The sequence below is a fragment of the Necator americanus genome, chromosome II, assembly GCF_031761385.1.
Source record: "Necator americanus strain Aroian chromosome II, whole genome shotgun sequence".
NCBI classification, from domain to species: domain Eukaryota; kingdom Metazoa; phylum Nematoda; class Chromadorea; order Rhabditida; family Ancylostomatidae; genus Necator; species Necator americanus.
Window position 1 is genome coordinate 3,151,125 of NC_087372.1, and position 27,415 is coordinate 3,178,539.

The following is a 27,415-nucleotide window of genomic DNA, read 5'->3' on the forward strand; positions in this document are numbered from 1 at the left end:
TTGTTGGCTGAATGCCAACACAAGAGGCTACTGAGGACATTCATACGCCCAATCCACTTCCAGCACGTGGTTAGTTAATTTTATATCGTGTATGACTCTGAGAACTTCATTAAATTATCTTTTCGCTTTAGGAATATACGGTTTTTCCTTATACATATCATCTTTTTGCGCCTTAATTCTATACACACTGTGGGCTGTCGTTCCATCGCCATTATTAAATAAAGCAGGTAGTATCTTCTATGGGACTAGTGTAAGATTTTTTCGTTATGGATAATTATGGGGGATACGTGGAGGTGTGAGACTATTTGTGACTGTCTCTTCGATTCATCCATAGTGCAATGATACAAACATTTTTGCTCGACGGAGCATATTGAAGTGATTTCGTGAACGCTGGAAGCAAACAAGGGCAATAAGCGAAGATTTGTTTTTTTTTTCAAACGAAATTGTTAATTTCATTATTCATATTATGTGCTCAGGTGTATCTTACGTGCCCGCCAAGTATTGGGTGATTTTGGTTCCACTGATAATCGTCGTCTCTATATCATCCTTCGTTCTGATCATATTCACATTAAACGTCTACCGATTCAGAGGGTACAAAATATTCGAAGAAGTCCAGGTAAAGAAAAATGCTAGCTTTATCTGTTTTGAACATAGATTTTAACACAATAACAAGTTAGAATTTCGCGTATCGCTAGCGTCGCTCGAACATTTTCATGTGCTAATTTGATTCTTTTTTTTTGCATGCCGAAGGTCTCTACGAGCTTTATTCAAGTCAATTCCATAGCTTGTTCTCGTTGAGTTAAAATTGAGAATAAACTCTGTTGTAGTATTTTTGGACCTTCTCTAATTAAAAAAAGCTACTGATGACCATACAACTCTGCAACTTAAACTATATGAAGTTCTTGTGTACAATATGATTTGAAGGACAAACGTTTTGCAGTTCAATGTTCTAGAAAATTGACACGAGTATATCTCTCTAAATGCCCGAAGAAACCTAAATCATTCTACAAGAATCCCTCTATGGTGATAAGTAGAAAACGTAGGCACCCAGATATGTACAGTCCGGTCAAAACGACTTGAAGCACAGTGCAATTGCGTAAGCGCTCGAAGCGGCGCGGTGGACCGTAGCGGTTGAGATCGTGTAAGTGCCTCGCTACCGCGATTCTAACCGCTATCTCCACCACGCCGCCTTGAGAATAACCGCCTACGCAACTGCACCGTGCTTCATGTCGTTCTGACGCTACTATACAGTCGCCGCTAAGAGCATATCCAACCAGTTTTCTCCGAAATGTTCGCCGCAACATAGCTCTTTTCTCTGCTTGACACACTCTCCTTCTTTCTTATAACCCTGTCCCAATCGATGATGCACAGCGGTCATCCGAATGAAAACATTCGGCACTAACTTTACGCTTTTCTACAATTGGATAATGATGTGTAGGTTAGCTCATTTTTTTGCCGCTTTTGATGTGCGTCGTTTTTTGAATCAATTTATTTGAGCTTTCTAAAGGAGCTTTATTAAATATTTCAGACTATTGCGAACGATTTTGGTGAAAATATAATTAGTACTCCAGACAAGGTAGGTTCCATGCTTTTTGATCTCTTTTTTTCTAATTGGCGGCTCAGATGTTTTTTTCAGGATCTGCTTGAATAATAATTTTATCTGTGTTTTGACAAGCCGCTCCATCATTTCTAAAAATGCGATCAACTTTTGTTGTGCAGTGCATTGTGAGACGTCTGAGACATAGGACAATGAAGATTCCCAGCGCTGTACCAGAAAAATCCGTTAGCCGTGGGTCCCAGGTAGTTTAATTTACAATGAACTCATTACTTGTATATTCTTCAATAGTTTTTCAAAGGTAGAGCTGATACATAAACGGCTTGCTGCTTTTGAACGAGAGCAGAAGGAGAATGTCATGAAGAAGAGCGATTTTGCGACAAATTCGATTGCAGCTGAGAATCTAATCAAGTAAGAAGCATAATTGGGTTCTTTTTTGTTAGTAAGTATGTGGACTGGGCAAAAAGTGTATTACTTCGACATATGTGATGTAATCAACAAGAATAATCCAATATTGGTTAATCTAAGGCTAAGCTTAATGCTAAAGGCTGTTAGCGTTAAACTGCAGGCACTCTTAGAAAGTTTCTTGTTTCCCAATTCCAAAGTCGCTGAGAAAAGAACTATTCAAACGGTTTAATTCCTTACGGTTAAATTCGCACAAGCGTAGATATTAAGCGCTTCACGTCCTTACAAGCTACCAACAACACTGCAATGCAAAATCTAATGTTCAATTCAGGCAGAAACACGTATGAACACCTTATGAAAATTAGTGAAAGACTGAATGCAGAACAATACACAATAGAATGATGTAGCTAGGCGTGGTGGTTACACTTGCAGAAATGACAATTGCAAGAATGATTCCAGACCGGGCTATTGAGACCTTTCTTGCTCACTTTTTGGCGCCGTAATCATTCAAAATTCAAACGCATCCCTCGGTTGTGATCTCGGACTTCGATCTACATACTGTCATTGATCCATTGGTGTCTCTATCCTCTATAGTAAAGATGTGATTCTCTTGATTTTCATGATCAACCACAGACGGCACAGTACACTTCTTCATTATACGAGTTTGTTTTTCTCTAGCATTTAGTAAACAGAACACAAAAGTCCAGAAGCTTTCCAGACTTTGTGTATACGTATTCAGTCGCGTATACGGTTAGGCGCTGATAACGCTATCCGGCTGGTGGCTCCAGCAGTTGATTGTCATATAAATCGTAGAGCAGCAAGTCGTAATCGTAGAGTCGTATCGTAGAGCAGGAGCGCGCTGAAAATTGTGGCTGTGGACAGTACGTACAACCTTATTGTGCCGTTCGAAATTAGAAAAAAAAATCTCCAACCGGAACCTTTCTTACTACAAGGATGAGAGCTCCCTAATCAAATCCCCAACAAAGAGTGAGTAAATGATCATGTTTTATTTACTTGCTGTTTGTAACGAGTTTGATTTGAATACGCTTATTACATTACAGTATTATTTTTTACACGAAGCATAGCCTCAATAGCTGCTCTTTAGGACAGACAGCAGTTATGCGAAGGTGTTACAAAGAAGGTTGCTTGAAGTAGAAGAAGCGCAGAAGACGCCCGAAATTAATTCAACTGACCACTACATGCCGCTGGCTTTTAAGCCGATCAATGATGATATTGCTCAAGTAAATAACTCCGACAACGCGGAATTTCCTGGAGGTAATTTCTTTTATAGTATCTCGATAATTGTAAATTTTTTCCTTGCCTTATAGATATGTAGGAAGTTTTTTTTTTTTCATGACTGTGTTGGGTTTGGGCTTAGCGTTTATCTTCATGGTTCTCGTGTAACTTTCTTTCGAAACATATTTTTGGTACGATGTTTTTCAGGTGCTGCTTGTGATAGAGGTTACTTTGTTGAAGGTAATGAATACGTTGACGATTATGTACTAGGGACTGCAGCAGATATCCCAGATGAAGTAACAACGTGAGTGTTTCTTCTTCGACAGCTAACAGAAACCGAACATAAATTTTAATATCACTTGACAGCATTTCTAAACTTTGTTGAATGTCCTAACGAAAAATTTAGAGAAGAAATATGCGCCATTATGCTCACCGAATGTGGTCGCGCACGAGCCCCGCGCAATTTTGCAGTTGGAGTATTGAGTAGTGACCCAACACTCCTTAACTGAACAATGTTAGGAGTAAGGACAACGTATAAACGAATCAATTCACGCTTCTGTGTTTTATACAAAAATTATTCACGCATTTGTCATCACACTCAATGATCCAACCAAAAAAGAGTCGTACGTTCCTGCTATATCAAAAGGATGACAGTGTAGCGTAGGTGATGAGTGGTTGGGCTGCTACTGATGATATTTTGTTCATCCATCAAGAAATAAGGAAAATTAACTTTGTTGATGCCGTTGGTTCTAATTTTTGACCTGCGACTATCGTTAGTTCTGCTTTGCCGAAGCGTTCATTCGTTTGATCGCCAGCAGCTCTCTTGATGTGATTGCCCAAGTAGCCTTCTCTATGACCCATCAATTCCAAATTATTTTTGCACTTATTTCTGCCTAAAAGATTTTTATATTAACTAATTTTCTATCTAGGCGGTCCTATGATTATTTCGGGTCGGACGACGTAGCAGAAGTTATTGATTTCCAACATCCTGGTCAAAGCACACAGGTGTTTGGTTGTCGTACATAATAACGCATCCAGCATTCTATAAGAATGGTCAATTCTAATATTTTAGAGTCAAGAACAGCTTGGCCAATCTTTCGATGATGGAGTGCGAGAGGAAAGTGAAGAGCTGGAGCCGAACACGGGTGCGGAAAATCAATACAAAACGAGGATAAATGCAAAATGTAGCGGCTGTGGAGCTCAAATGCACTGTGAGGTCCGCCGTTTATCCTCAAGATTCCTTTGCACACCTCAATTTATATTCTTTTAAGATGTTGTACTAACTTGAGTTGAGTTCACGGCTTAAGATTTACACCCTAAGCTCCCTATCCAGCGCAGAGCCTCGCGAAGGTTATGGTACTTTTGAGTAGTATGTACTGCTCAAAAGTACCATAACAAACTTTTCACGATATCCAAACTATAATTTTGGTGTAGTGGTACTCAAAAGTACCACAGTACCCTAATTAGAATTGCATATGGTAAAAATGTAAATGTACAGTTCTGGCTACTCAAAGACCTGGTTTTGTCGAAAAATAACTCGTGTTTACCACCTGGAGTTTTTCTCGTCTCTATCCACCTTGATGCACGCTACTATGTCAAAAATTTCTCGCAGGTCAACTTTGGGTTTATTTTGGTGTTTGAAGTTTAAAGCGGTTGTTTAATGTGTTTGATGTTCGCTCCATCCAAAAAGATAGGCAACAAATCCCATTATTCTAATTTCATCTCAACTGTTTTCAATTCTTTTTTAATCTTTTCGTTTTTTTTCTGCCCACTAATTATGTTGTTCATGTTTGCAGAACAGCTCAGTCCCCGGATTCATTTCTGAAGAAGAGATAACGAAATATTCTGGTAAAAGGCTGCCCAGTAATATTCTGTGCCGACGATGTCACCTTCTCAAACAATACCATTTCTTGGTATATTCTTCGATTTTTTCTTCTTTATGTTGCTTTCGCATTTTAGTTAGTTTCATTTCATTTTGATTTCATTTAGTTTTCATGTGATTGCAGTTGAACGTGAACGTTTGCGAAGTGGACTACGCATCAATTATGTCATGTCTACGCATGAACGAAGAAGCCCTCGTGCTGTTGGTGGTGGATATCACTGATATTCCTGGAAGTATCCATCACCAATTGCCTCATATTATCGGATCATCCAAGCCTATGATAGTCATTGGTGAATTTTTATACAACAGTATAAAATCAAGCTTCATTGCAAAATCAAATTTTTATTTATTTTCTAGGCCTTTAAAGATTGCAAAATCAAATTTTTATCAATTTTTTTTACCTCCAATAGTTTCTCAACTGTCAAAGCCCTTTTAAACGTGGTATATACATCACACGAGCGTACATCGGTGTCACACCTAAGTCTTCCATAAACGTTCTACCTTAGTATCAGAAATTTATGTGAGGTAATTCTAAATTTTCAGCCAACAAAGTTGATCTCCTTCCACCCGACGCCCGAACTGGTTATCTTAAAAGATTCAAAAATGTCGTGGAAGAAACGATCGAAGCAGCTGGCTTTCGGAAACATTTTACCATTTTGCACACAGCTCTTGTGAGCGCAAAAACCGGCTATGGAGTGGAGGATTTAGTGACTGTATGTAACACTGTGAAGTTGAAAACTTGTATCAATTTTGACATCTGTAGTTAATCTACGTTTTTTTTTAGGAAATTTATCTAAAGTACACATCAGTCAGATTAGATGTACGAAATGACATTTACCTGATAGGATGCACCAATGCTGGAAAATCGTAAGTGTTCTTTTCCACCATTTTTTTTTCATGCAAATGGTAGATTTTGAACGAACAGCGGAATGTTTAGGAGCTTATTTAATGCTCTCCTGCAGTCAGACCTCTGTAAAGTTCGTGCTCTTGATCTTGTGGAACGCGCAACTACATCAATCTGGCCTGGGACGACTGTAAGTTCTGATAATTTTTATTTTTATTTTTTTTTTTGTTTTTTGCTTTCTACTGAACTAAAGTTTTATAAGCGGCAAAATACAGTGGTTGAAGAGATTATTTTTGTTAAAATTTACGAGGTATGAGTCATTGCAACAGCTATATTTCTGGAATAGCTGCAGCATATGTTTGTTACATCATCGCAATTCCCGTATATACTCCCTTTTCAGCTTTCGCTTTTAAAATTCCCTGTCATGCAACCAACTCCTTTTCGCTTGGAACTACGACGACGAAGGTTACTCAGACATAGGGCATGGTTACAGAAAGAGATGTATAATAGGTAATTTCCACAATTATTTGTAAAAATTCCCATCCCCTCTTATCTTTCGTGAAGACTTCTTATCCTCTTGTAGGAAACTTTTGCTGCAACAGAGTGGCGACCCAACCTATGCCGTCCTATTCGGAAGCGTTCAAAACACTTTCAAGGTTTCTATTTATTATTATTATTATTTCATTAAGTTTTTTAAATGATTTGTTTTCTTAGATTTTTTTCAGACATTTTTTTGAAATTATTTTTTATCCGTCAAGTATATTTGTTCCTTTTTGTCCATGCACAAAGATAACATCCTGTAACCATGCAATATCCTTGTATTTTTAGAAGAAAGACGACGAGATGGAACCAACGACCTTGGATATGACGGAAGATGGATCTGCTGTTGAGAAAAGCTCAAGAAGGTAGTAAATTCTGAACCGCTGTGTTGATCCTCATACAATCCCTTATTTTCTTAAGTTATCTTGCCGTATAGTAGGGTCAAAACAACATGAAACACGTACGCAATTGTGTAAGCAGCTTCTCTAGAGGCGCTTCGGTGGAGCGTTGCGGTTAGGAGTGAAACCCCTGCTGCCACCACCCATCGCTGGAGTTTGGGACGGTTCCACTTCGGTACCAGCTGCTTCCTCCACCGCGCCGTTTCCAGCGCGTAGGCAGATGCACCGCAACTTGACTCGTGATTTATGTCGTTTCACCCGACTATATCTTATCAGAAAGAGCGTAGCAATTATTTTGGCAAAATATACTATATATAATATAATATATGGATGCGGCTTACGATCATGTTAAGTAATGGCCAGTGATTTAGAATAATATAAAATGCAAAATGTTGAGATAAATGCACCATGAAAACTCTTTGATGTATGTTTTTAGATTTTTAGATTTTTCTTAATATTTTTATGATCCCTCAACTCAAACTGTAGATGTCTTCTAGGTGGTCCTTGAAAGATCCTGTGTTTTCGAAAGGAATGTGGTGCTACGATACACCAGGCACGATAAATGACCAACAGGTGGGTGTATCGTTGCATACGTTCTCTATCTCACAGTACAAAATTAATTCTAAATAAATATTTTTGAACAACTTCTGAAAAGTTGACTACGATATGTTGAGGTGCTCAATCTGTTTACACTAGAAGAATTGATTCACGTGCTGCCCCGTCGTCTACTACAACCTCGCACTGCTTTAGTACCAGTTGGACATTCGCTGATTATCGGTGGTTTGGCTCGGTTAGATGTGATGGAATGTGCTCGAGGCGATGCTGTATTGGTTAGTATTTTGAGAAAAAAAGTTATGAAATTAAGGCAGTTAATTAAGTGTTTTGGTTTTAGCTGACCACTTTTGCAAGTGATGATCTCCCGATTAACAGTATGCCTACTGTTGAAGCTGATACATTCATCCGAGAAAACACCGGCAGTGAAGCACTCGTGGTTCCAAAAGGAGGAACGAGATTGTCTGAGTGGCCGAAACTTGAAAGTCGCATATTCGAACTGAAGGGAAACAAAGTCGGTGACATTCTGCGCACATTGTGGACTCTTCCGTTAAATAAAAGTAGTTCTTGAAGGATTTTTTTTTGTAGGAAGGTACTGGAGTGGCTGATATCGTTCTATCCTCAATAGGATGGGTGCTTCTGTCAACTTCAAGTCCATTAGTTCGTCTTCGGTGTTTCACCCCTGGAGGGAAGGGCTTAACAACGCGAACACCGATGTTGCCGTATGCGGCTACTTTGCGTGGGAAACGTATTCCGGGAACAAGATTCTATAAAGTAAGCTTTAATTTCCTTTGTGAATTTTAAATATTTTTTTATAAGACCGTTTCTTTTCGAGTGGTTTGGCTAGCGATCAATCCAACTTCCAAAACCCAACATCTGTGTAGAATCTGACCTTATAAGGACTGCGTGGTAATAGGCGACTAATAGGTAACCACGATCACGTGAAGAGCATGTGCTTCACCTCGGAAGAGAGCGGGGCTTCCCAATTTAATTCACCGGTGCTCCTCCCGTTCCGTCGGAAAGAAATCCATTCATCTTTGTACAAGACGAGTTATAAGGTCTGTTGACCGCAGACAAGCCAAGATTTTGACATTTACTTCGTAATGGGCCCATAGATGCGATAGGGAGGAGACGAACTCTCCTCAGGTGGAGGAGGTCTTACTCATGGGGTTCCGCTCAGATGAGGATTCCTTCGCCAACCGTTCAAGACTGAAGAGGATCCCTTGAAAACCGTCCAAAAACCAGGGAGGTCCCTTCACAAACTGTCGAAAAGCGAATGGGTTCTGACTTCTGCATCTATGAGCGGGCCTATTTTCCAAGGTGCAGACAACGTATCATGACTACTACTGTTGTATAAATATACAGTTTTGCTACAAAGTGGTTATCAAATTTTCGGCCAGTAAACCAAGAAAAAAACTATCATAAAAATTCTGTGGAAAAGCTGAGAAGGAGAGTATGACGAGTATATTAGTTGTGTGATGTGTATTAATATTAACGAAGAAACTGTTTTTTTTTTCTTATGATAGGGATTTGTCGAAGTGCTTTCTTGCACTTGAAAAACGGGAGTTCGTACAGTTTCGCCAAAACCGTAACAAACTTTTTGAAAATAAATCTATTAGAAATGCACAGTTCGTAGTAGTATAGTAGAATGCAATGGGGGTACCAAACTGTGATTATGGTACATATCGGAAGCCATATTTATGCTTAAAGGCATCACTCCACGAATCTGAGGTGGTACGGATTTCAGGTGGACTATTCGTATACTATGATATTAGATTATGGAGAGCGGGGTGACTCCGTCCATTTCTTCCTAATCGCCGTAAAAACGGCCCGGAAAATACGGCTTCGGACGTTCTGGCGCACTATTTTCTACAAGGGGTTCGACTGGAGCGCGTCAGCCTTGTGCATGCGCCGTATCTTCTGGTCGTTTTATACGACAATTAGGAAGAAATGGACGGAATCACCCCCTCTTCATAATCTACAATCCCTTATACGAATACTCCACCTGAAATCCTACCACCTCAGATTCGTGGGGTGATGCCTTTAAGAGAGAAAAAATCCTCTAGAAAAAAGGGTTGAAGAAGAAGAAGTTAAAAAGTTGCATGTTGCATTAAGAAGTAACTATGAGTATTAGTTAACAGTTATAGTCTTATTATGACTTCCGTTTCCAGGTAAAACCTATCGAGTTTCCTGTGAATATTCGTCGAATCAAAGCTCTCAAGCGCAGAAGACGATTTTCCAAAGATTGAGACGAGTAGATTTGTTTTCACGTGTTATTTCAGTCTTTGAGCTATGAGCTCACCATAAATTTTTATCTGCAAACATTGATTTTGATTTTTTGGCATCACCGATTCTATGTGCCGGTTAATATCTTCGAATTTTTCAATATGTTGCCACCGTTCATAGTGCTTTGTAAAATATATGTATAGAAGAATTTTAGTAATGTTACGATTTCGACAATGAATTTCCACAATCAAACAAAAGAGTTGTTGGAGCGACATCCATGGCTTTGCCCAGCTGTTTATGTATTCACTTTTGTTATCTTTCTTATTATTTGTCTGGGTTTTGGGTAAGTTCATTTCCGCTTGCTGCATCGAGTTCCCAGAGCATTGAATAGCAATCCGAAATGTTTTTTGAAACATAGCTTTTTTATTGATTTTATTGAGCTGTGGCCAAGATTGGTATTGATATTTTTTAACAGCTAACATTTCGCCTGCATCAGAGCTTTTTTCCAAACAAATTTAAGTGTTGTAGAGATGGACGCGTTTCTCCAAGGTTCCGAGTTTTTAGGTCCTCTGCAGGATTTGTCGAATTTCCGAAGTTTTTGCTTACCTGAAGTTTTTTTTTTATCGATTGCGCTGACAGAAGAACGATTTTTACATGTGGAACTTTACTTCACTAACTTTTAAGTGGGAAACTTCAATTGAATGCGTACACCATACATTTTCGCTACTTAGGAATTTCAATACTCGTTTAAAAAAGGGCTGGATTTAATGCTTCAATGGAACAGTTCATATGTAGGGTGTATATCACATAAATTCAGGCTGTAGTAGGGTCAAAAACCACGTGAAGCTCAGTGCAGTTGCGTAAACGGCTGCACCAAGCTTCATGTCGCGGCGCGGCGGAGCTAGCGGTTGAGATCGAGGTGTGAACATTGCGAACTCCAACTATGAGTAGTGCTAGCAAGGATCCTTTCTCGATTCTAACTGCTGCACACCATCGCGCCGCTTTAAACGCAACCGCCTACGCAACTACACCTATCTTCAGGTTGTTTTAACGCCACTATAGAAACTCCTTTACAGTTAACTTTAGGGCACTTTCGATTGCATGCTGTCTGTGCTTTGCATTTTTGGGAGCCAGTATAGCTACATGGATTGCAAACGATTCAAACGGAAGATTCCTCTACCCACTTGTTAATGCATGGCTGTCACAACGTTCCTCGCAGAAGGGAGAGTTTAACTCACCGACTGATCCGTCTGAGAAGAAAAATCACTTGTTTCCCTGGAAAGGTAAACTTTCTAGTCCAAAGAGTTTTTCCAAATTAAAGTTGTTTAGACTGATATTAGAGTTTTTGCGTAGTACTTAACACTAGATCCTTGTGAGCTATGCATGGAATGGATTTTTGTACTTTTAACTTTCGTCCAGATTCGTAGCTAATTCCGTAAAATGTTACTATTTATTTTTATTATCACCGACAAATACTGATATGGTTTATGGTCCTACTAGAGCTCAGTAATGCGACGATAGTATGGTAGGGTCGAAAGTAGCTTAAGCCCCTTAAGCTTAAGGTGCAGTGCTGTGAACAGCCGCGCTCGAAACTGGGAGTTGAAGCTAGCGCTTGTGATTAAGATGGGACCTAGTGTCCAAGCCTACAACCGCCAATTCAACCGTGCTGCTTCAAGCGCGGCCGCTTACGCAGCTCCACCACGCTTAATGTTGTTTAATCCCGACCATAAGAACTCTAGAAACAATTTCCATTTTTTGGAAAAGTGACCTAGATCAAGCGAAGTGTACAATATAGGTGAAACTATGAAAGCGGAGAGAGGAAAGATGCAAATTTTGTCAGGTCGCACAGTAATAACGTTGCCCTCGCTTGATCGTCGGGATTGCTATCGGTTTTGGTTTACGGGTTACCACCAACGATGTACGCCTATTCTCAGGGTCTTTTCACACCAACTGGTCCAACAGAGCGATGTGATTACCTGCTGCAATCAGTTCTACAAATGGTTATTACCAGCATAATAAGCTGCGACACATCATAATCTCTCGGCTATAGCCTTAACACCAACCCAGATATTAAACTAAATTTTCAAGAAAAACAAGAAAAAAAAATGCTCCAGTCGTGAACGATGCGCGTTTTTCGTTTTGTCGTCTTCCTATTTTATATTGGTTGCCCTCTAAAGAAAATTGTTTGCGCCCGCTTCGGTTCCTAGCGCCATTATTTACTCAACAGAAGTCTTCCAAGTGATTCATTTGGTTTGGCCAACTTAATTTCTGATCCCATTTTAAAAAAATATAATGGATTTTTATATTTTCTTCTTTGATGTAGTGGAATAAGTGTTGTGCTTGTTGCAGAGGCCAAAGTACCAGCGTCAGTAAACGATGCTATTGAAACTTTGCTGGACCAACTGATCGATACGTATGTCAATGACTGGTATGAGTCCGGTATCAGCAGGGATCGTGATTTTCTGAACGAGATCAGGTACAGCGTTTCTTTTCGGTTTCAATGTTTCCGCTCTGCGATGTTTTTGAATAATTTATCTTTCTTAAAAAATATTTCTTCTGCAAATGTTAGGGAACCGAAAAGGCGCTGTGGGATAATTATCTTTGGCGCTGCACCACGTGAGAGGTGCGACTGTGATCATGACCTACCCATACTATCAATCCTGTCAGGGTTGCTAAATTGATTGCAAGGCTCGGTAACATTAGAAAATCGCTGCCATTTCAAAAGAACGTTAAGATGGTACGGTTCTCCCAATCATCAATCTAACGTAGCTGTGAAGCATCTACGTTGGATTGATGATCTCCAGTGCAGATGTCCACTAATCAACTATTTGTCAGAAATATTTGTGTGCCGCATTTAACTTTTCGTTCGTTAGCCTTAAATACAGTATTTTTGCTTAGCGACTGGATACGGTGTTTTAGAAAGATATCAACCTCGATGTGCTCGATTTCCCGCCAAAACAAAAGATCGATTTTGAACTTTGATGTCATATACCACCCTGTTTTGGTGCTCCCTGAGATCCAATTCATTTCCAACTTCGCTTCCTTGCAGGCATCAAGCTCGGTTCGCGTGCTCCCAGCTTTTATGTAAACTAGCTACTCTGGACCTGCCGACACTACTTGCTGAAGATGTTCTACCAACTGCAGCTCTTCACATGCATAGAATTATCAACTTGGAGGATGATTTGTCCGAAAAGGTATTTTTTTTTGGTAATTTTTGTCTTGGATTTCGTATGAAATATCTTTGCTTAGATGTATCCTCGCTCTCTATTGGAAACATCTATATGTGATGTTTTTCCTGATTTACACTTTTGTCTTGGAAGCAGAAAAAATGAACTCGATTACTTAAGACAGGTAAAGTTATTATTTTATTGTTGGTATTTATGTAAACAACATATATAGTTGGAATGTTTTTAGAAGAAAGATGCCTTCCGCTGTGGGAAAATCTAGAGATATTTAAGTATTTATTTGAATTTCATTTTAATATAAGTTCAACCTCAATTAAAGACACATCATTTAGTCTATGGAGGCAATTTTATTAGAAATGAACGTTCGGGGCTGCTTTTCTTCGCTGTTTCAACTCTAATTTGATGGATAGAAGTTTACAAGCAAATTGTTTTGTAATTATTTTTGGGAAAACAATGCCTAAAATGTGTTTACGCATTTTTATTGTAGATTATAATATGTGTACTTAGCAAAATTATTTTAGTGTAATGAAATTGGACGAATAATTTCTATGTCATTATGAACACGTAGTGAATAATTAACTGAACAGTTTTGCGTAGCGCCATTTCCTTCACAAGTTACCAGTTTTTTTTTTGTTCAGGTTGCTGATTTCCTCATAACTAAATTACTTGACGACACCCATCTTGCCGGAAGAGCTCACGATGACGATGGTCCTTCACGTTTAGGTGAAAACACGAATATGGTAAGCAAACATTCGAAAGAGGAAAGAGAACGAGCGAAAGAGGTGGCCTTTTCGACATGAATCTAAATAGCTTCACAGTACCTCACCCCCTTTCACTTTTCTTCAGCCTCAGCACTAGTACTTCTTTTCTAACTTATACAGTTTCTTTTAGTCAACATGGCCATCACAGTCTGTCAGACATTTCACACGTGAACTAATCGTGAATACTTTGCTTCTCCCTTGTCTGGATTTGATAGCTGACCCAGATACCATCAATCACTTGCTGATAATAGCTTTCGATGCTCAGAAAGGAGATATTTCCGGTGCTACGCCATCGCATGATTCCGACGTCAGATTCCGTATTTTTTTATACTCTGTTGAAGGAACCTATCATAATTATTGGTTTTAGGCGACGACAGTCCCATTCCTAACTAATTTTGCTGAACATACCGCTCAGATAGTTCCTGACTCTCTTCTACAACTTAAGTTGAGTGAGGTGCGATGTTTTGTTCCTCCAACTCTCTTGAAGAACAACTTATAGTTTGGTGAAAACAACATGAAGCACAGACCGTTGCGCGAGCGGCCGCGCTCGGAAGCGGTGCGGAGGAGACAGGTGGAACCATGGCGAACTGCAGAGGTGTGAGGCAGAAGCGTGGATTCTTACACGATTCCAATCGCTACGCTCCACCGCTCCGCTTTGAGCGCAGCCGCTTGCGCAAATGTCCGTGTTTAATTTCGTTTTGAGCCGACTATACTCGTTTGAGTCCCAGCTTTTTCGCAACAAATTTGGCGGAATCGTTTCTAGGTTTTACGAGATGCGCGGCAATATTCCACTTTTCGACTGTACTTGCAAGATACACGTGGACCAGTGAATGAACTTTGTTTTTTAGCAGAAGCTTCTCGTATTCACTCTAGCATGCAGAGGAAGGTTTGCTAGTTTTTTTTTGGATTATTTGATATTTTATTGTAAATCCAGGAACCAGAGAAATACTAAGATTTCTGATGTCTCCATCACCAAAAAAATGGAGAATGTAGTACTAATCACGTTCCTAAATATTGAAAATCCTGCTGTAATGCAATGTTATTCGTACCACTTACTATTGCATTATAGACGGTCCCGCTTCGCACACATCTTTCCGCTTACCTTTGTTTTTGGATTGGTACAGTACCCCCGAACAGTTGATTTTAGTTAACTGCTTAAACTTAAGAAAATAGGGCGTATCACCAGGTTGAACTCATGGTCGAAGTTGATCCCATATATGTTAGAGACTCAGAGTTTTTTGGTATCTAGAGTATCTCAGGATCAAAGAAGGGCAAACGTTAATTTAAACTTTCCTAAGTTCCATCTACTTAGGAACGCGATATTGAGACATGGGTCCGAAAGAAATATACCTGGCCCCGTATATTAAAAGTTCTTGTGGAATTAAAATCATTTGTACTTGAGGACTCAAAACCAACGCGCTTACTTGTTTGTGTAGTTCTATTTTTACCGTGTCATCGGTGGAATTAATAGATATTCTCTCAGATTCTCTCAGTTACGCACCCATTAGAGTTTCAACGATGTTCTTTAGGCGGAATCGTCAAGTCAAATTGCTTACGACATATGGCAACTTTTTGGGCAGTTTGTCCATGACAGCGCTCCAGATCGAATTGAATTTGACGCGGAAATTGTACAGGAGTTCAAAACTGCCGTAGAATGTAATAATTTACCACTTCTAGATAAAGTGGTCGAAACGGTACATTTTTTGGACCTTTTTTCTTTTTCTTTTTTTTTTTTTGTTATTTCATTCTCTTAATATTTAGTCGTATCAATTGGTATATCAGCGCATGCAAAACGAACATATAATTCCATTCTGTCAATCGGATTATTTCTTAGGGTTCGTTAACTTCCTGAAAGTTGATTAATTACCGCTTCTTACTTTTCATACGTGTTTAGATACCTGTGCGGTAGTCCGCCTGTCTGTGTAAATGAACTTATCGATCAGCAATCAATGCCTAGAAAGGCTTCGGTGTCAGGAGGAACATTCTCCTTGGCTCAGTTCAGGTATATTTTCATATAGAACTCCTCAGGATAGCGAGACAGGAGAGACAAAATAGACACGACTGAAAGGGGGTCTTATCCAAGAAAACTTTCGATAACTATTTGTTTCACAGTATCGGCTAAAAACGTTGCAAACTTAGATTTCCAAAAAAAAAAAGCTACACAGGACTACTGCTGACTCGTATCAATTGTATCGCTAGAAAAAAATAAGAAAAATAACTCATTTTTCTTCTTCTGTGTATCAGAAATTAACAAATTCTCTTGCTATGCTGGGTTTTTATCGAACTTGAACTTCAGTTTCGATTTTGCATCTTCCAGTAGCAAGATTAGATTTGTAAAGAATTTGAAAAAATAGTTTTTTTTTTTTGCTATTGAAAACGTGATTGCTAAGGTTGAGCAGCTTCTAGATCGAGGCTACGTAAAGCGATAGCGGTTGTGTCTCTTGACGGGTCGTTGGATAATGAAGAATCGCTTAACAACAGCCTTGCTGATGAAGATGATGACATCTCTTCTTCCTGTGAAAGCGCCCCTCCAGAAAGCTGTGTGGTCATCGATGCTAATGTGAGATCCGTGCATTTTTTTCTCTTCTACGTGTGTATCTTTGCATATTTTCGTAGGGTTCAACTTCATCGGGTTCTTTTCCTCACCTATCCTTGCCATCTATAGATGTGTCAGTGATTGGAGACGTGGACAATATCTCTCCGGCTAGTGGATATTCGGGAACGGTAGGGGTCTTATACATTAACGTCCATGTTTGAAAGGAAATTGTGGAAATGTTCCTTGATTTCCGGATGAAGAAGATGTCGCCTCTTCATCCGCTTCCGTCGTAGACAGCCTTGATGCTGAACCGGTTCTTACGATTGATAAAGAAACTAAAAATATCAATTTATGGAAAGTGAATGTCAGCAAAACCACACCAATAAGGGATAGTACAACAGGTAAACAGAAATGTAGCATTTCTGTAAAAATATATTGTTGACCTGCGGGAAATTTAGGAAGGACTGTTTACGTATATGTGATCGATGTGGAGCGCACTGAAGCGAAAGAAAAAGAGACAAAATCGTGGAGTATCTATAGGTGATCTCTTTTGATTATTGTTCCATGTTATTGAATAGTCATAGTACGGAGTTTGGTGCACCGTAATGGCCGCAGCAAAGGAAAAATTGGATAAAATGGGACTTTGATGACGAATTTACCTTTGATGAATATTATAGAATTGTTTAGAAAAAGGCAACTGATTTTCAGTAACGGTGCACACTTTTTTAGAAGAGACGTTAGCTTTTAAGTAGTTGAGTAGAGATGTTAATTCACTTTCTGAGTGAGTTAACACTTCAGTTTCATCCAGAAGAGTTCACTTTCGGAATTTGTTGTATGTTTTTCACCAAGCGAATGAAGAGGATTTACCTGGTGGCAGCGGGCTATGTTTTCGTAAGACTTGTAGTACTAAATGTTCGATCTAGGACTTTGATGTATATTTTCATGCCTGACGTTGCCGTGACTTGCGTGTTTTTCGCTACTAGAGATAACAAACTATAGTTGCACCAAAACGACATGAAGCACGGACCGTTGCGCAATCGGCCGCGCTCGGAAGCGGTGCGGTGGAGACAGCGGTTGGAATCGAAGTGGGACCATGGCGAACTGCAGAGGTGCGTGGCGGTAGCGTGGATCCTTACACGATCCCAACCGCTACGCTCCACCGCTCCGCTTTGAGCGCAGCCGCTTGAGCAAATGTCCGCGTTTCATATCGTTTTGACCCGACTATAGACATAACTGGTTGCTGTCGGAGGCCTGGTTCTATTTCCATAAGATTTCCTTTATTCAGGAGGTTTTCTGAATTCTACGTTCTTGAAATGAAACTCATAGAGTTTCACGGTGATTCATTACGCTTCACTCTGCTTCCTCCAAGAAAGGTGAGTAGTTTTTTTCTCTAGTAATGACTTTTCTGAATTTTCTGAAGAGATTGATGATTGAACCGGAGATAAGGCCGATATTGCTTTGGAAGCCCTGATATCTTCTATCTAGAGTAGAGCTACACGGCAGATGTTTAGCGTAGTATGTGGTCCTAGAAGGTCTCCATTTTCTCACCGAATTCAACGAGTTTTCGTTTTTGTCTGGACGTGAGATCAGAGCAGCGCAGTGGGGGCTAAATTCCTTACTATCACTTTTCTAGCACATAGACATATCAAAGTCCTAATCATGGACAAGAAACTGTTTGGAAAAATCACACTCAAAGATAGATTTATTTTGAATCATTCCTGATTTCTTCACATTCGAATATTTCAAAATCTGCTACGACTGAAATACTGTTCTTTCCGCTATTTCTTTTCAATTGTTCTCTTTTTACGGTTTGATTTTTGTTTCTAATTTTGATCCTGACTTCCCGCTTTCTTTTCACCAGACCCCCTCCCTGGAATCGATCTTTTTAGATCGTTTTCGTTGTCCTCATTTCTTGGCAGTCAGTGTTATCAGCGAATAATCGAGGTTCTCTTCAGTCAATATTTTTGTGAACTGTGGTCACCTTTACTTGGTCTCACGTAACTGCAAGACAGTTGCTTCCCATACGAGACTTGTACCGTCGTAAAATGTTCGTTTTCCATGTTTGTTTGTTTTTTTTTACAGAACCTCGTCAACAGAAGTCGTGCTTTTCTGGAACAACATCGTTTGCTCTTCTCATTATTCTTATCCTCACTTTGCAAGCAAGTAAGTTTACCTGGACTAAATATGGAAGTTACTTTATGTTTTTTTTTTCACGAATAAACTACGTGGCAATAGTATTTCCTCTTCGAAACAAGGATTTTCAGAAAATGTTGCATCGTTCTGATCTACTTTTTGCATTCCTTACAAGCAGCGATGAATTCCGCCACAACCTACTGTTAAGTGACTTGAATCCATGGAAGGTTAGATTTTTTTCTCTTCATATTTCGTGATCTCATTTCGTAAAGTCTGAATTTTTCAGGTTGTAAAGAAAATGCCGGGAAAACTAGGTAGAGAAAAAGGTCAAAATCTTCGTCCATTTTTGCTTACAATTCTCGCCAATACTTTGTACGCACAAGAGAAGGTGGATTTCAAGGAAAAAATTGAGTCTTCAGATGCTAGGTTCGTTTTTTTCTTGGGTGAATAATGGTGTTAATAAGGTGATCATATCTTTTTCATTTCTTTTTCAGTAGCCTTTCATCTATTAGCATGAGTGCTGATAATTACTGTAGCGCATTTTATAATCCTCTTTTTGGCAACAACTGTAATGGTTGCATTGTTGCCGAAGAGGCGGAGGGCATCACACGTTTTTGGACCAGGTAAGTTTGCTTAAAAAGTATATCTTGTACCAGAAGAACTTCAAGAAATGAATTTTCAGAAGTTTGACAGATGGCATTTCCCTACTTATCTTCTCTGTCATGGCGCACACATCTCACTGGATCTTGAATATCCAGTCCGCTTTGAGGTGATTCCTTTTTAAGTTTCTTAAAGTAAAAGAGAAAAAGTATGGAGATTTTGAAGAAGTTTTATCTTGCCAAGACTTCTCTATTTCCATCAAAATCTGTTAAGGAAACATGATTGAAAATTACAGAAACCTCAGATGGACCCTGGGAGGATCCATTTCTAGATTTATAGTCCTCACACTCTTCCTGCTTTGAATTCTGAGCACGGCACCTTAAATAATGCCCTGACTTCAATGTCAAAATAAGGTGGTGACTATGCTAATAGACGAAAGTGATAGTGGGTATGAAGCGTAAAGTATTTGGGTAGTGAATAGGTTGCTCTAACTATCTACCCGTTCAAAGTTGTTTCATGGATATAAACGTTTTTTATTCTGATTTTGAAGGATGAGGATAGTTGCTCCGACTACCAGGCTTTACCATTCCAAGTCCCGTAGATCAAAGGTTTATTGTTTCTAATATCAAATTTATCGGTTTTTTATGCTTCAATCATTTTAATTTTTATTATTTACTTTTGTATATCGTTTGTACTACTTTTTAATTGATTTGTTTCATAGAGTAATGTTCTCTTTCGACAGATTCGAATTTCTATAATTTTTTTTTCTTGGGACGAGCGTTTCACTTATGACTTAGGACGGCAACGATAACGAATAAATAGGGGATGTTTTTGATGAAATGTCCAGAATTCAAATCACAATATCCAGCGACGAATTATTTGCTAGAATTGTTCTAAGTCGATTGACTAAATGAAGGGCATAAATGTGTGGTTTTTCTTCTTCCAAACCTTTTCTTTTTGTTTTTAGTCGATCTTTTAAATCCTTGCCCATCGAGGAAGATGAGAAAACCTCACTCGAAATTTTCACCTTCCTAACCACAGACCATTATTTTTTTTTACCATAATGTAACAATCATCGTCTACATCCTATCTGCATCGCTCTTCCTTTCAGGATGTTATGTCGCAAAACATTTGACTGTTTGATGTTGCATTTACTGGGGAGAGCATGTCGCTCACTTTTAAATGAACACAATATCGTGTTGTTTGTGCAGTTCATTCATGACAGTATATTCTGTTCTGATGGATCAACACCTTCCGATCAGGTAACGCTATGAATCCCTCCTCTATTATACTGCATTACAGATAATCTTTAGCATTTCCCAAATCTCTCCTTTGATTTTTCAGGAGAAAAGTCTCCGCGAAGAGCTAGCTATTAGACGTGCTTTAGAGTTTGTCCAAGAGGAGGTAAAGCAGTCTTATTTGATGAGTTCTACAATTTTTCTCGAATGTTTTTTTTTTCAGATGCCTTCACCTGTTCTTCGATTGCTAAATTCGAAAAGTTGGCGTGAAGGAATTAAAAGGCTTGTGAACACTTTACAATATCCTCGTCTCAATAAGCATCTATCTTACCTCTTGTTGGATTTGTTAATTACTAAACTTTTTCCGGAATATATCACCTAATTTTTGACTTTGTTGACCAGACCCGACTTCTGTGTGAGCTATAAGCATAACATTTCCGATCTGATCTCAGATAGACTAGTCTATAGTATCCGTTTCGATCAATAAGCATTTGTAACATTTCTCGTTCACCTTCATTGAAATATTTCATAGCGAATTTCTTCGTAATTGTAATTAGTCCATTTAGCTAAGAAGGTTTCTACTCTGATTCGCTGTATACTAGATTCACTAGTCAAAAGTGACTTGATAAATGTTGGATCCGAGAGGACAGATTTTTTGTTTCGTTGCGATTTCTTAGAATAAACATTCCTTTCCGTACTATTTCTTAGCCAATTTATGGACGTCGGTGGTCCTTAGGAAAATATATTTCCGAAGAATTGCATCGTGCAGAAAATCGAAATATTGAAGAAGTCGCAAAATTGAGGAATGTGGCAAATTTTGGGGTTCGCTGGTAAATCCTGAAATATTGAATTGGTAGCAAATTCGAAATGGAGTACGTATGCACATGAAATACTACACGTGAGATAATATGAGGTAAGGCTAGCTGCTTTTTTTTCACCACGTCGAAATTGTGACAAACACGTTTTTATGTTTTTACAGTATGGGAAAACATTCTTGTTAGGAGAACAATTTCATCTTCGTTTTAAAATTTGTAAAAAGGCGTAGTTTTTTGAAATTCTCTCTATTCTCTAATTTTTCCATTTTGATTGGTGCGTGAAGTGCTATTCTTCTCACCATTTTATTGTTACCTCAATTTCATCTAATTTTTGGTTTGTGGGTACCAGATGAAAAAAACGCAATTTCTGCATTGTTTATTGGGGCGAGTGCTAAACACTTTGAAATGGCATGGCAACAAATCGTGGTATTTACAGAATTCTTCAAAATTTGTCCGAGTAAACTTGTTCATTTCAATAACCTTTATTTCACGCACATTTTATTTCCGAAGCATTCCTGCGCCGCTAAGGTTCTGCCCATTGACAATAAGCCCGGTGATCGCAGCAATTGTAGCGAGGATTAGGATTAACGAGGCGTAGAGGACGTTCATTCTGGAACATTTCAAACGGTCTGGAAGCGTGCTATCAACTGAAGGAAAGGGTTTTTTTTTTGAAAAACGATGCGGAATGAAGTATGGTAGCAACTACGAAAGGAGATGTTCGTTTTGTTTGAGTTAGGAACGGTCCAAAACTCTCTCTCCGAAAAAAAAACAAGGAAATCTCGAAAGATTTTTAGGCTGATCAGTGAGGGTGTAAAGTCGAAATGGAACGAAGCAAACTCGCCGTAGCTGCTGTTATTTAGCGCTTCTGAAATCGCCTTTAAAATGCACTTTTACATTCAAGAGGAGACGAAAAAAATGGTTTTAATGGGTCTGCTGTATTTTGAGTGAACAAGACAGAGCGAATTTTAATTTCAAATGCGATGTGTGCGTGATTAAACGGGACCAAGGTCGGTGCAAAGTTTTGAATTTAAAATTTAGATTTAAAATGGAGGGTATGCTTTTAGTGTCAGCAATAAAATGTACTGATGCTTGACTGCAAAAACTATATAGATGAAAATTGTTAACATCAAATTGTGTAATTACGTATTCGTTCTAGCTGCGGCTCGAGTTAGTAAGGTTATGCATAAAACACTGCCCTAAATGTTTCACGAAATCAAATCAAGTTCCAGTAAAATGAAAGACCTTCTTCAAAATTTTTAGATTTAAAATTTAGATTTAGAATGGAAGCGCTGCTATTAGTGCTAGCAATACTATTTACATTGCTTGAGCAAAAGAAAGTGTGTATGTAATGTTTTTCGGATTTTCGGATTAAGTATTCGTTATAATTTTGGAATCTTTATTTATCATGCTGTTGTAATGGAGTAAATCCGTTTGTTCAGCATCGATTCTTCGTGTTTCCGGTGATACGATGGTTGTGGAACGACTTCAAAGGGAAAAATATGTTTCATTTAATTTATTTTCCTATTCTTCGCTTGATGGACTTGTCGTATCAGTTGTTCTGACAGATTCAAAAGCCATATGCAGCCAGTCTGACTTCAAAAAAATGGGGATACAAGTAAAGATAGTTAGTTTTACATGGTAAATCATAAAAAGCGAATCTTCAAGCTCAAAAACCAAAAAATCAAAAACCATGGGGTTTGTGTGCAGCTATTTCAACGATTCACAACAGTTATTCCAAACGAGTACTCTTTTCCTGACGTACTCTGTCCATACTAGATAGTAAGTATGGACAGAGTACGTCAGGAAAAGACTACTCGTTTGGAATAACTGTTGTGAATCGTTGCAGTCATGTGTCTTTCTTGAAGATACGATTTTGACTAAACAGCAGCTGCACACAAACCCCATGGTTTTTGATTTTTTGGTTTTTGATTCGCTTTTTATGATTTACCATGTAAAACGCTTCAGATAGGGCGACTAATACCACACCAACTTACTTTCCTTTGTTCACTTCATTTAATAATAACCTTATATAATACAATTTGGATTTCTCTTCATTGCCCATTTGCAATTAATAAAATAAACGGGAATTCTGTGCAGATTATGAGAGATGAATGTGTTTTGATTTTCAGAATTTTACAACAAAACGTATAGCGAGCATCAAACTGCGCTTGAAAAAGCCATCTTCAGCAATTCTGTCAATACGAGGAGACCGATAAGGTGGGTGAACGTCCGCTGTCGAAGCCACACAGCTAACACTGCGAGAACGTTGCAGAAATGCTTCGCTACCTGTCGAAGTTAGTATCCACTTCCACATCGTGCACGTTTCGATCAATCAGGAGGAGCAGACGATGACTGTTCACGGCCATCTGTACATGGTAACTAGCGATGAACTTCTTTTAAATGCTCAGCGATGTGTATGAGCAACATGCAGCCAGTCTGACTTTAAAAAATAAGAATACAAGTCATATTTTCTATTTATTACTTATTTTTTCTATTTTCTGCTTGGACATTTATGGATCCCTTCAAAATTTATCTGAGCAACGTTCATCTCAACAATCTTTATTTCCAACACATTATTTTTTTGCCGTAGAGAGGAACCAACTTAGCATAATCAATCGGTTCATAATGCACTTTTGCATTAAGTGGTGACGAAGAAAGTGGTTTTAATGGATGTGCTGTTTTTTGAAAACAACACAGAGCGAATTTTAATTTTAAGTGCGATGTGCGCGTGATTGAACGGCACCAGGACCGGCGCAAAGTTTAGACTTAGAATTTGGATTTAAAATAGAGGCTTTGCTTTTAGTGTCAGCAATAAAATATACAAATGCTTGGGTACGTGGAGAAGTCACAAAAATCCTTTAACAATAGCTTCGTTTCCAAAAACTCAAATTATGGTGCATCATTTTAGGATCATAGGAATACTTTAAATCGTTTTCTCGTGGTTTTTCCTTTCTATCTGCTTTCTCTTTTCATTTTCTCAAGAACTTACTTTGGAATGAATGAGAGTGAACGCCCCGTATTCCCTTTGTGATTCGTTGCAGGGAGGGGGGGGGATGCTTTATGTTGATCTTTAGACAATGACGAGTTGTAGATGACCAACAGGGATGAAACACGCAACTCATTTCGACCAACATACGGAAAAGACCCAGTAAGTATTGGAAGCCCGAGTGCTCGATTCAGCTCATGAGAACTGATTGAAAAGAGACGAGAATGTTTGTCATTCCGCTGAAATTTGGTACAATTTTGTGAAATACTTTGTAAATTGTTTTAAGAACAATTTTATCAATTGGAACTTTAGCACAAACAAACCAAATAGGTCATCACCCGATTTGTGAGTGTGCTTTCATTAAATACACGCTTTCTTGTGCTCAAGCAATGTATATTTTAAAAAAAAGCGAAAGAAAAGCTGAAAGCGAAGCCTCCATTTTAAGTCTAAACTTTGCGGCGGTCCTGGTGCCTTTCAATCACGCACACATCGGATTTGAAATTAAAATTCGCTCTGTGCTGTTTTCAAAAAACAGCACATCCATTAAAACCACTTTCTTTGTCACCATTCATTGCAAAAGTGCATTATGAACCGATTTCAGGAGCGGCAAATAAAGGGAGCTCCGTCGAATTTGCTTCATTCCATTTCGAGTTTACACCCTCAACGACCAGCCTTAAAATCTTTCGTGATTTTCTTATTTTGGAGAGTTTTGAACCTGTTTTGGCTCAAACAAAACGAGCGTTTCCTTTCGCAGTTACTGCCATAGTTACACTTTCCCCATCATTTTTAGCATTTTTTCCTTCTCAGTTGCCAGCACTCTTCTAGAGCATTTGAAATGTTCCAGAATGAGCTTCTACGCCTCGCTAATCCTTCTCGCTACGATCGCAGCAATGGCTTCCGCGTGTGTCTTTAACGGAAAAGGGATTCCTTACCTCCTCAATAAGTAATGTGTTTGAAATAAAAATTGTTGGGATGAACGTTGCGTCTCCGGACAAATTTTGAAGGGATCCGTAAATGTCCAAGCAGAAAATAGAAAAAAAATTAATAATAAATAGAAAATATGACTTGTATCCTCATTTTTTAACGTCAGAGTGGCTGCATATTGCTTTTGAATCTGTCAGAACAACTGGTACGACAAGTCCATTGAGCGAAGAATAGGAAAATAAATGAAATGAAACAGATTTTTCCCTTTAAAATCGTTCTACAACCATTGCATTACCGGAAACACGGAGAATCATTGCTGAATGAACGGATTTACTCTATTACAGCAGCTGTATAAATAAGGATACCAAAATTATAATGAGCATTTGATCCGAAAAATTCGTCAAAGGATTGTTATGTATGATGGATTATGTAAAAGGTCACCATGAAATTACGCAACTGATCGCGAGGGTTTGTAGCAGTCAGCGGTTTGCTAAGATTCTTTTCCCGAAAGGAATGCCGTTGGGTGGAATCCACACCACTTTTCTCACGGACTCATCCGTTTATCCGATGGCGGACACAGTAGCCGTCTTCCTCGTCTCATTTTTTTTTCTTTTCTGTGAGATTCAACTGAAGGTTGCTGCGATGGCACTGAATTTAAAGAACTGTACTAAAACTAGTCCGATATAGGCAAGAAATCATATTTTATCCTAAGAGTTCTCCGCAGAATCCTTCAAAACGTGTCCGAGTAACGTTCTTCTCAAAAATCTTTATTTCAAACATAATATTGTCTTCTGCCTGGGATAAGGAAATAATGTGGGTGCTGTGGAACCAAGATACCGGTCAACCATGCCAAGTTGTTTGTTGTTTGAACTCAACTTTGAATTAATAAATTTAAAATAAGTGCAGCGTGACGTGACGAGAAGGAATAACGAAGCATAAATGTTCATTGTTAAACATTTCAAAATTTCTGGAAGAGTGTTATCAACTGACGGAAGAGGAATGCTGAGAGCAAAACGGAGGTTGTAGTTATAGTGGCAGGAAAAACAAAACCAAAAGGAAATGTTCATAATTTGAGTGAGCATAGGCCCGAAATGCTGTTTCCATTATACGACAACTTTGAAGGAATTTTGGACAAGTCAGGTGGAGGTGAAAACTCGGAATGGAATGGCAAAAATACGCCAAAGCTCCTCTTATGCACCACTCTTGAAATCGTTCATAATACATCCTTACCTTAAAGACATCACCCCACGAATCTGAGGTGGTACGGATTTCAGGTGGAGTATTCTTATACGGGATGGGAGACTATGGAGAGGGGGGTGATTCCGTTCATTCCTTCCTAATTGCCATAAAAAAACGGCCCGGAAGATGCGGCGCGTGTGCAAGGCTGGCGCGCTCCAGTCGAACACTTTGTAGAAAATTGTGCGCCAGAACGCCTGAAGCCGTATCTTCCGGGCAGTTTTTTACGGCAGTTAGGAAGAAATGGACGGAATCACCCCCCTCTCCATAGTCTACTCATCCCGTATACGAATACTCCACCTGAAATCCGTACCACCTCAGATTCGTGGAGTGATGCCTTTAAATGGTGACGAAATGATGGCGAAGGAAATTTTTCTAAATTGATTTTTTTTGTTATGAAAATAGGAAAATTTGCCGAATTACAATGTTAAATGCGATGTGCACATGATTTAACAGCACAGCAAAGTTTTGAATTTATAATATAAATTTGAAACGAGAACATTACTTTTAGTGCTAACAATAATATACGTATATATTGATTGAGCCCAAGAAGCATGTAAATAGTAAATGTACACTATCAAACTGTTTAATGACGTATTTGATCTGTTTCCATTGGGGTTTGAATGAGCCTGAAAATCAATTAGAAAAAATCCTATCCTTAAAACACACGAGTTAATGTACAGGCAAATACGCATTCCAGAATCTCATCATTTCCGAATTACAGTAAGATCTAGATCATATCAATCTAGGTCGTATTGATCGAAATCAATCACAACACACGCATCTCAAGCAAATTGATACGCCCGGGACTTTTATCTATCCTTAAAACTCTATACCAAAATATTTCATGAAGCAAGTATAAATTAAAGTAAAATTATAGACTTTTTCACTTTTCTCCAAATATTTCCAAGCATTTTACATTCTGTTTTGCTTTAAGCGATCTTTTCCATCAGTCCATGGAAATCACAGTGCGTTTTAGTGCCTCTCGTTATCGTTGACCATCTACGAGTCGTTTGTCGACAAAAATCACAAAAATCCTCCAGCAATAGTTGCCAGAACTCAAAATATCCGACAAATCACTTAGGTATCCGTAGGAATGGTTCCTTTTACTCATGAACCGCTCCTCAAAAACAATCAACATTCGTTTCCTCGTGTCCTTATTGATATCATTTTGTTTACTTATCTATGTCTATGTCTGTCTATCTATTACTTTTACTTTTTTTACTATTTTATTATTATATAATTATTTTATTGCTATCTTTATCTACTGCCCCATCTATGTGTCCATTTTTGCTTACTTTCCCTGCATGATCTATTGATTTACAAATGAATTTGTTATGTAATGAATGAATCGACGAACGAA

General features: G+C 38.7%; 4 protein-coding genes across 7 annotated transcripts; all 4 read left to right on the forward strand.

Moving 5' to 3' along the window:
• Nucleotides 1-11: 11 nt before the first annotated feature.
• On the forward strand, nt 12-1,651 carry RB195_016731 (uncharacterized protein; the record flags this gene model as incomplete). The annotated part of the gene is made up of 5 exons (XM_064183404.1): nt 12-69; nt 132-227; nt 477-616; nt 1,529-1,576; nt 1,637-1,651. 5 exons carry the CDS (start codon nt 12-14, stop codon nt 1,649-1,651), a joined length of 357 nt encoding a protein of 118 aa, XP_064039285.1.
• Nucleotides 1,652-1,695: 44 nt separating this feature from the next.
• Nucleotides 1,696-9,661, forward strand: RB195_016732 (uncharacterized protein; the record flags this gene model as incomplete). The annotated part of the gene is made up of 19 exons (XM_064183405.1): nt 1,696-1,800; nt 1,857-1,966; nt 3,066-3,235; nt 3,404-3,500; nt 4,126-4,201; nt 4,269-4,412; nt 4,993-5,109; nt 5,203-5,368; nt 5,622-5,791; nt 5,863-5,945; nt 6,016-6,112; nt 6,323-6,432; nt 6,506-6,578; nt 6,751-6,827; nt 7,358-7,433; nt 7,535-7,690; nt 7,753-7,926; nt 8,001-8,186; nt 9,584-9,661. The coding sequence occupies 19 exons, from the start codon at nt 1,696-1,698 to the stop codon at nt 9,659-9,661; spliced, it is 2,265 nt and encodes a 754-aa protein (XP_064039286.1).
• Nucleotides 9,662-9,871: 210 nt separating this feature from the next.
• On the forward strand, nt 9,872-20,473 carry RB195_016733 (uncharacterized protein; the record flags this gene model as incomplete). Of its 3 annotated transcripts, XM_064183408.1 has the most annotated exons (25): nt 9,872-9,981; nt 10,725-10,921; nt 11,988-12,114; nt 12,688-12,832; nt 12,888-12,989; nt 13,462-13,563; nt 13,715-13,891; nt 13,952-14,038; nt 14,348-14,470; nt 15,114-15,278; nt 15,346-15,419; nt 15,479-15,586; nt 15,991-16,144; nt 16,201-16,291; nt 16,381-16,521; nt 16,579-16,660; nt 17,406-17,493; nt 18,203-18,283; nt 18,385-18,480; nt 18,540-18,679; nt 18,748-18,876; nt 18,936-19,022; nt 19,965-20,115; nt 20,198-20,257; nt 20,315-20,473. In XM_064183408.1, 25 exons carry the CDS (start codon nt 9,872-9,874, stop codon nt 20,471-20,473), a joined length of 2,976 nt encoding a protein of 991 aa, XP_064039287.1. The 3 variants fall into 3 exon arrangements, with proteins under 3 accessions (XP_064039287.1, XP_064039288.1, XP_064039289.1); XM_064183406.1 differs by lacking the exons at nt 16,381-16,521; nt 16,579-16,660; nt 17,406-17,493; ... (6 more) ...; nt 20,198-20,257; nt 20,315-20,473 and having other exon boundaries at nt 16,201-16,341; XM_064183407.1 differs by lacking the exons at nt 9,872-9,981; nt 10,725-10,921; nt 11,988-12,114; ... (9 more) ...; nt 15,991-16,144; nt 16,201-16,291 and having other exon boundaries at nt 16,423-16,433; nt 16,490-16,521.
• Nucleotides 20,474-22,186: 1,713 nt separating this feature from the next.
• RB195_016734 (uncharacterized protein) lies at nt 22,187-24,805 on the forward strand (the record flags this gene model as incomplete). 2 transcript variants are annotated; one of them, XM_064183410.1, is made up of 5 exons in its annotated part: nt 22,187-22,247; nt 22,346-22,530; nt 23,036-23,100; nt 23,179-23,281; nt 24,737-24,805. In XM_064183410.1, 5 exons carry the CDS (start codon nt 22,187-22,189, stop codon nt 24,803-24,805), a joined length of 483 nt encoding a protein of 160 aa, XP_064039290.1. The 2 variants fall into 2 exon arrangements, with proteins under 2 accessions (XP_064039290.1, XP_064039291.1); XM_064183409.1 differs by lacking the exons at nt 23,179-23,281; nt 24,737-24,805 and having other exon boundaries at nt 23,036-23,122.
• Between the last annotated feature and the right edge of the window lie 2,610 nt (nt 24,806-27,415).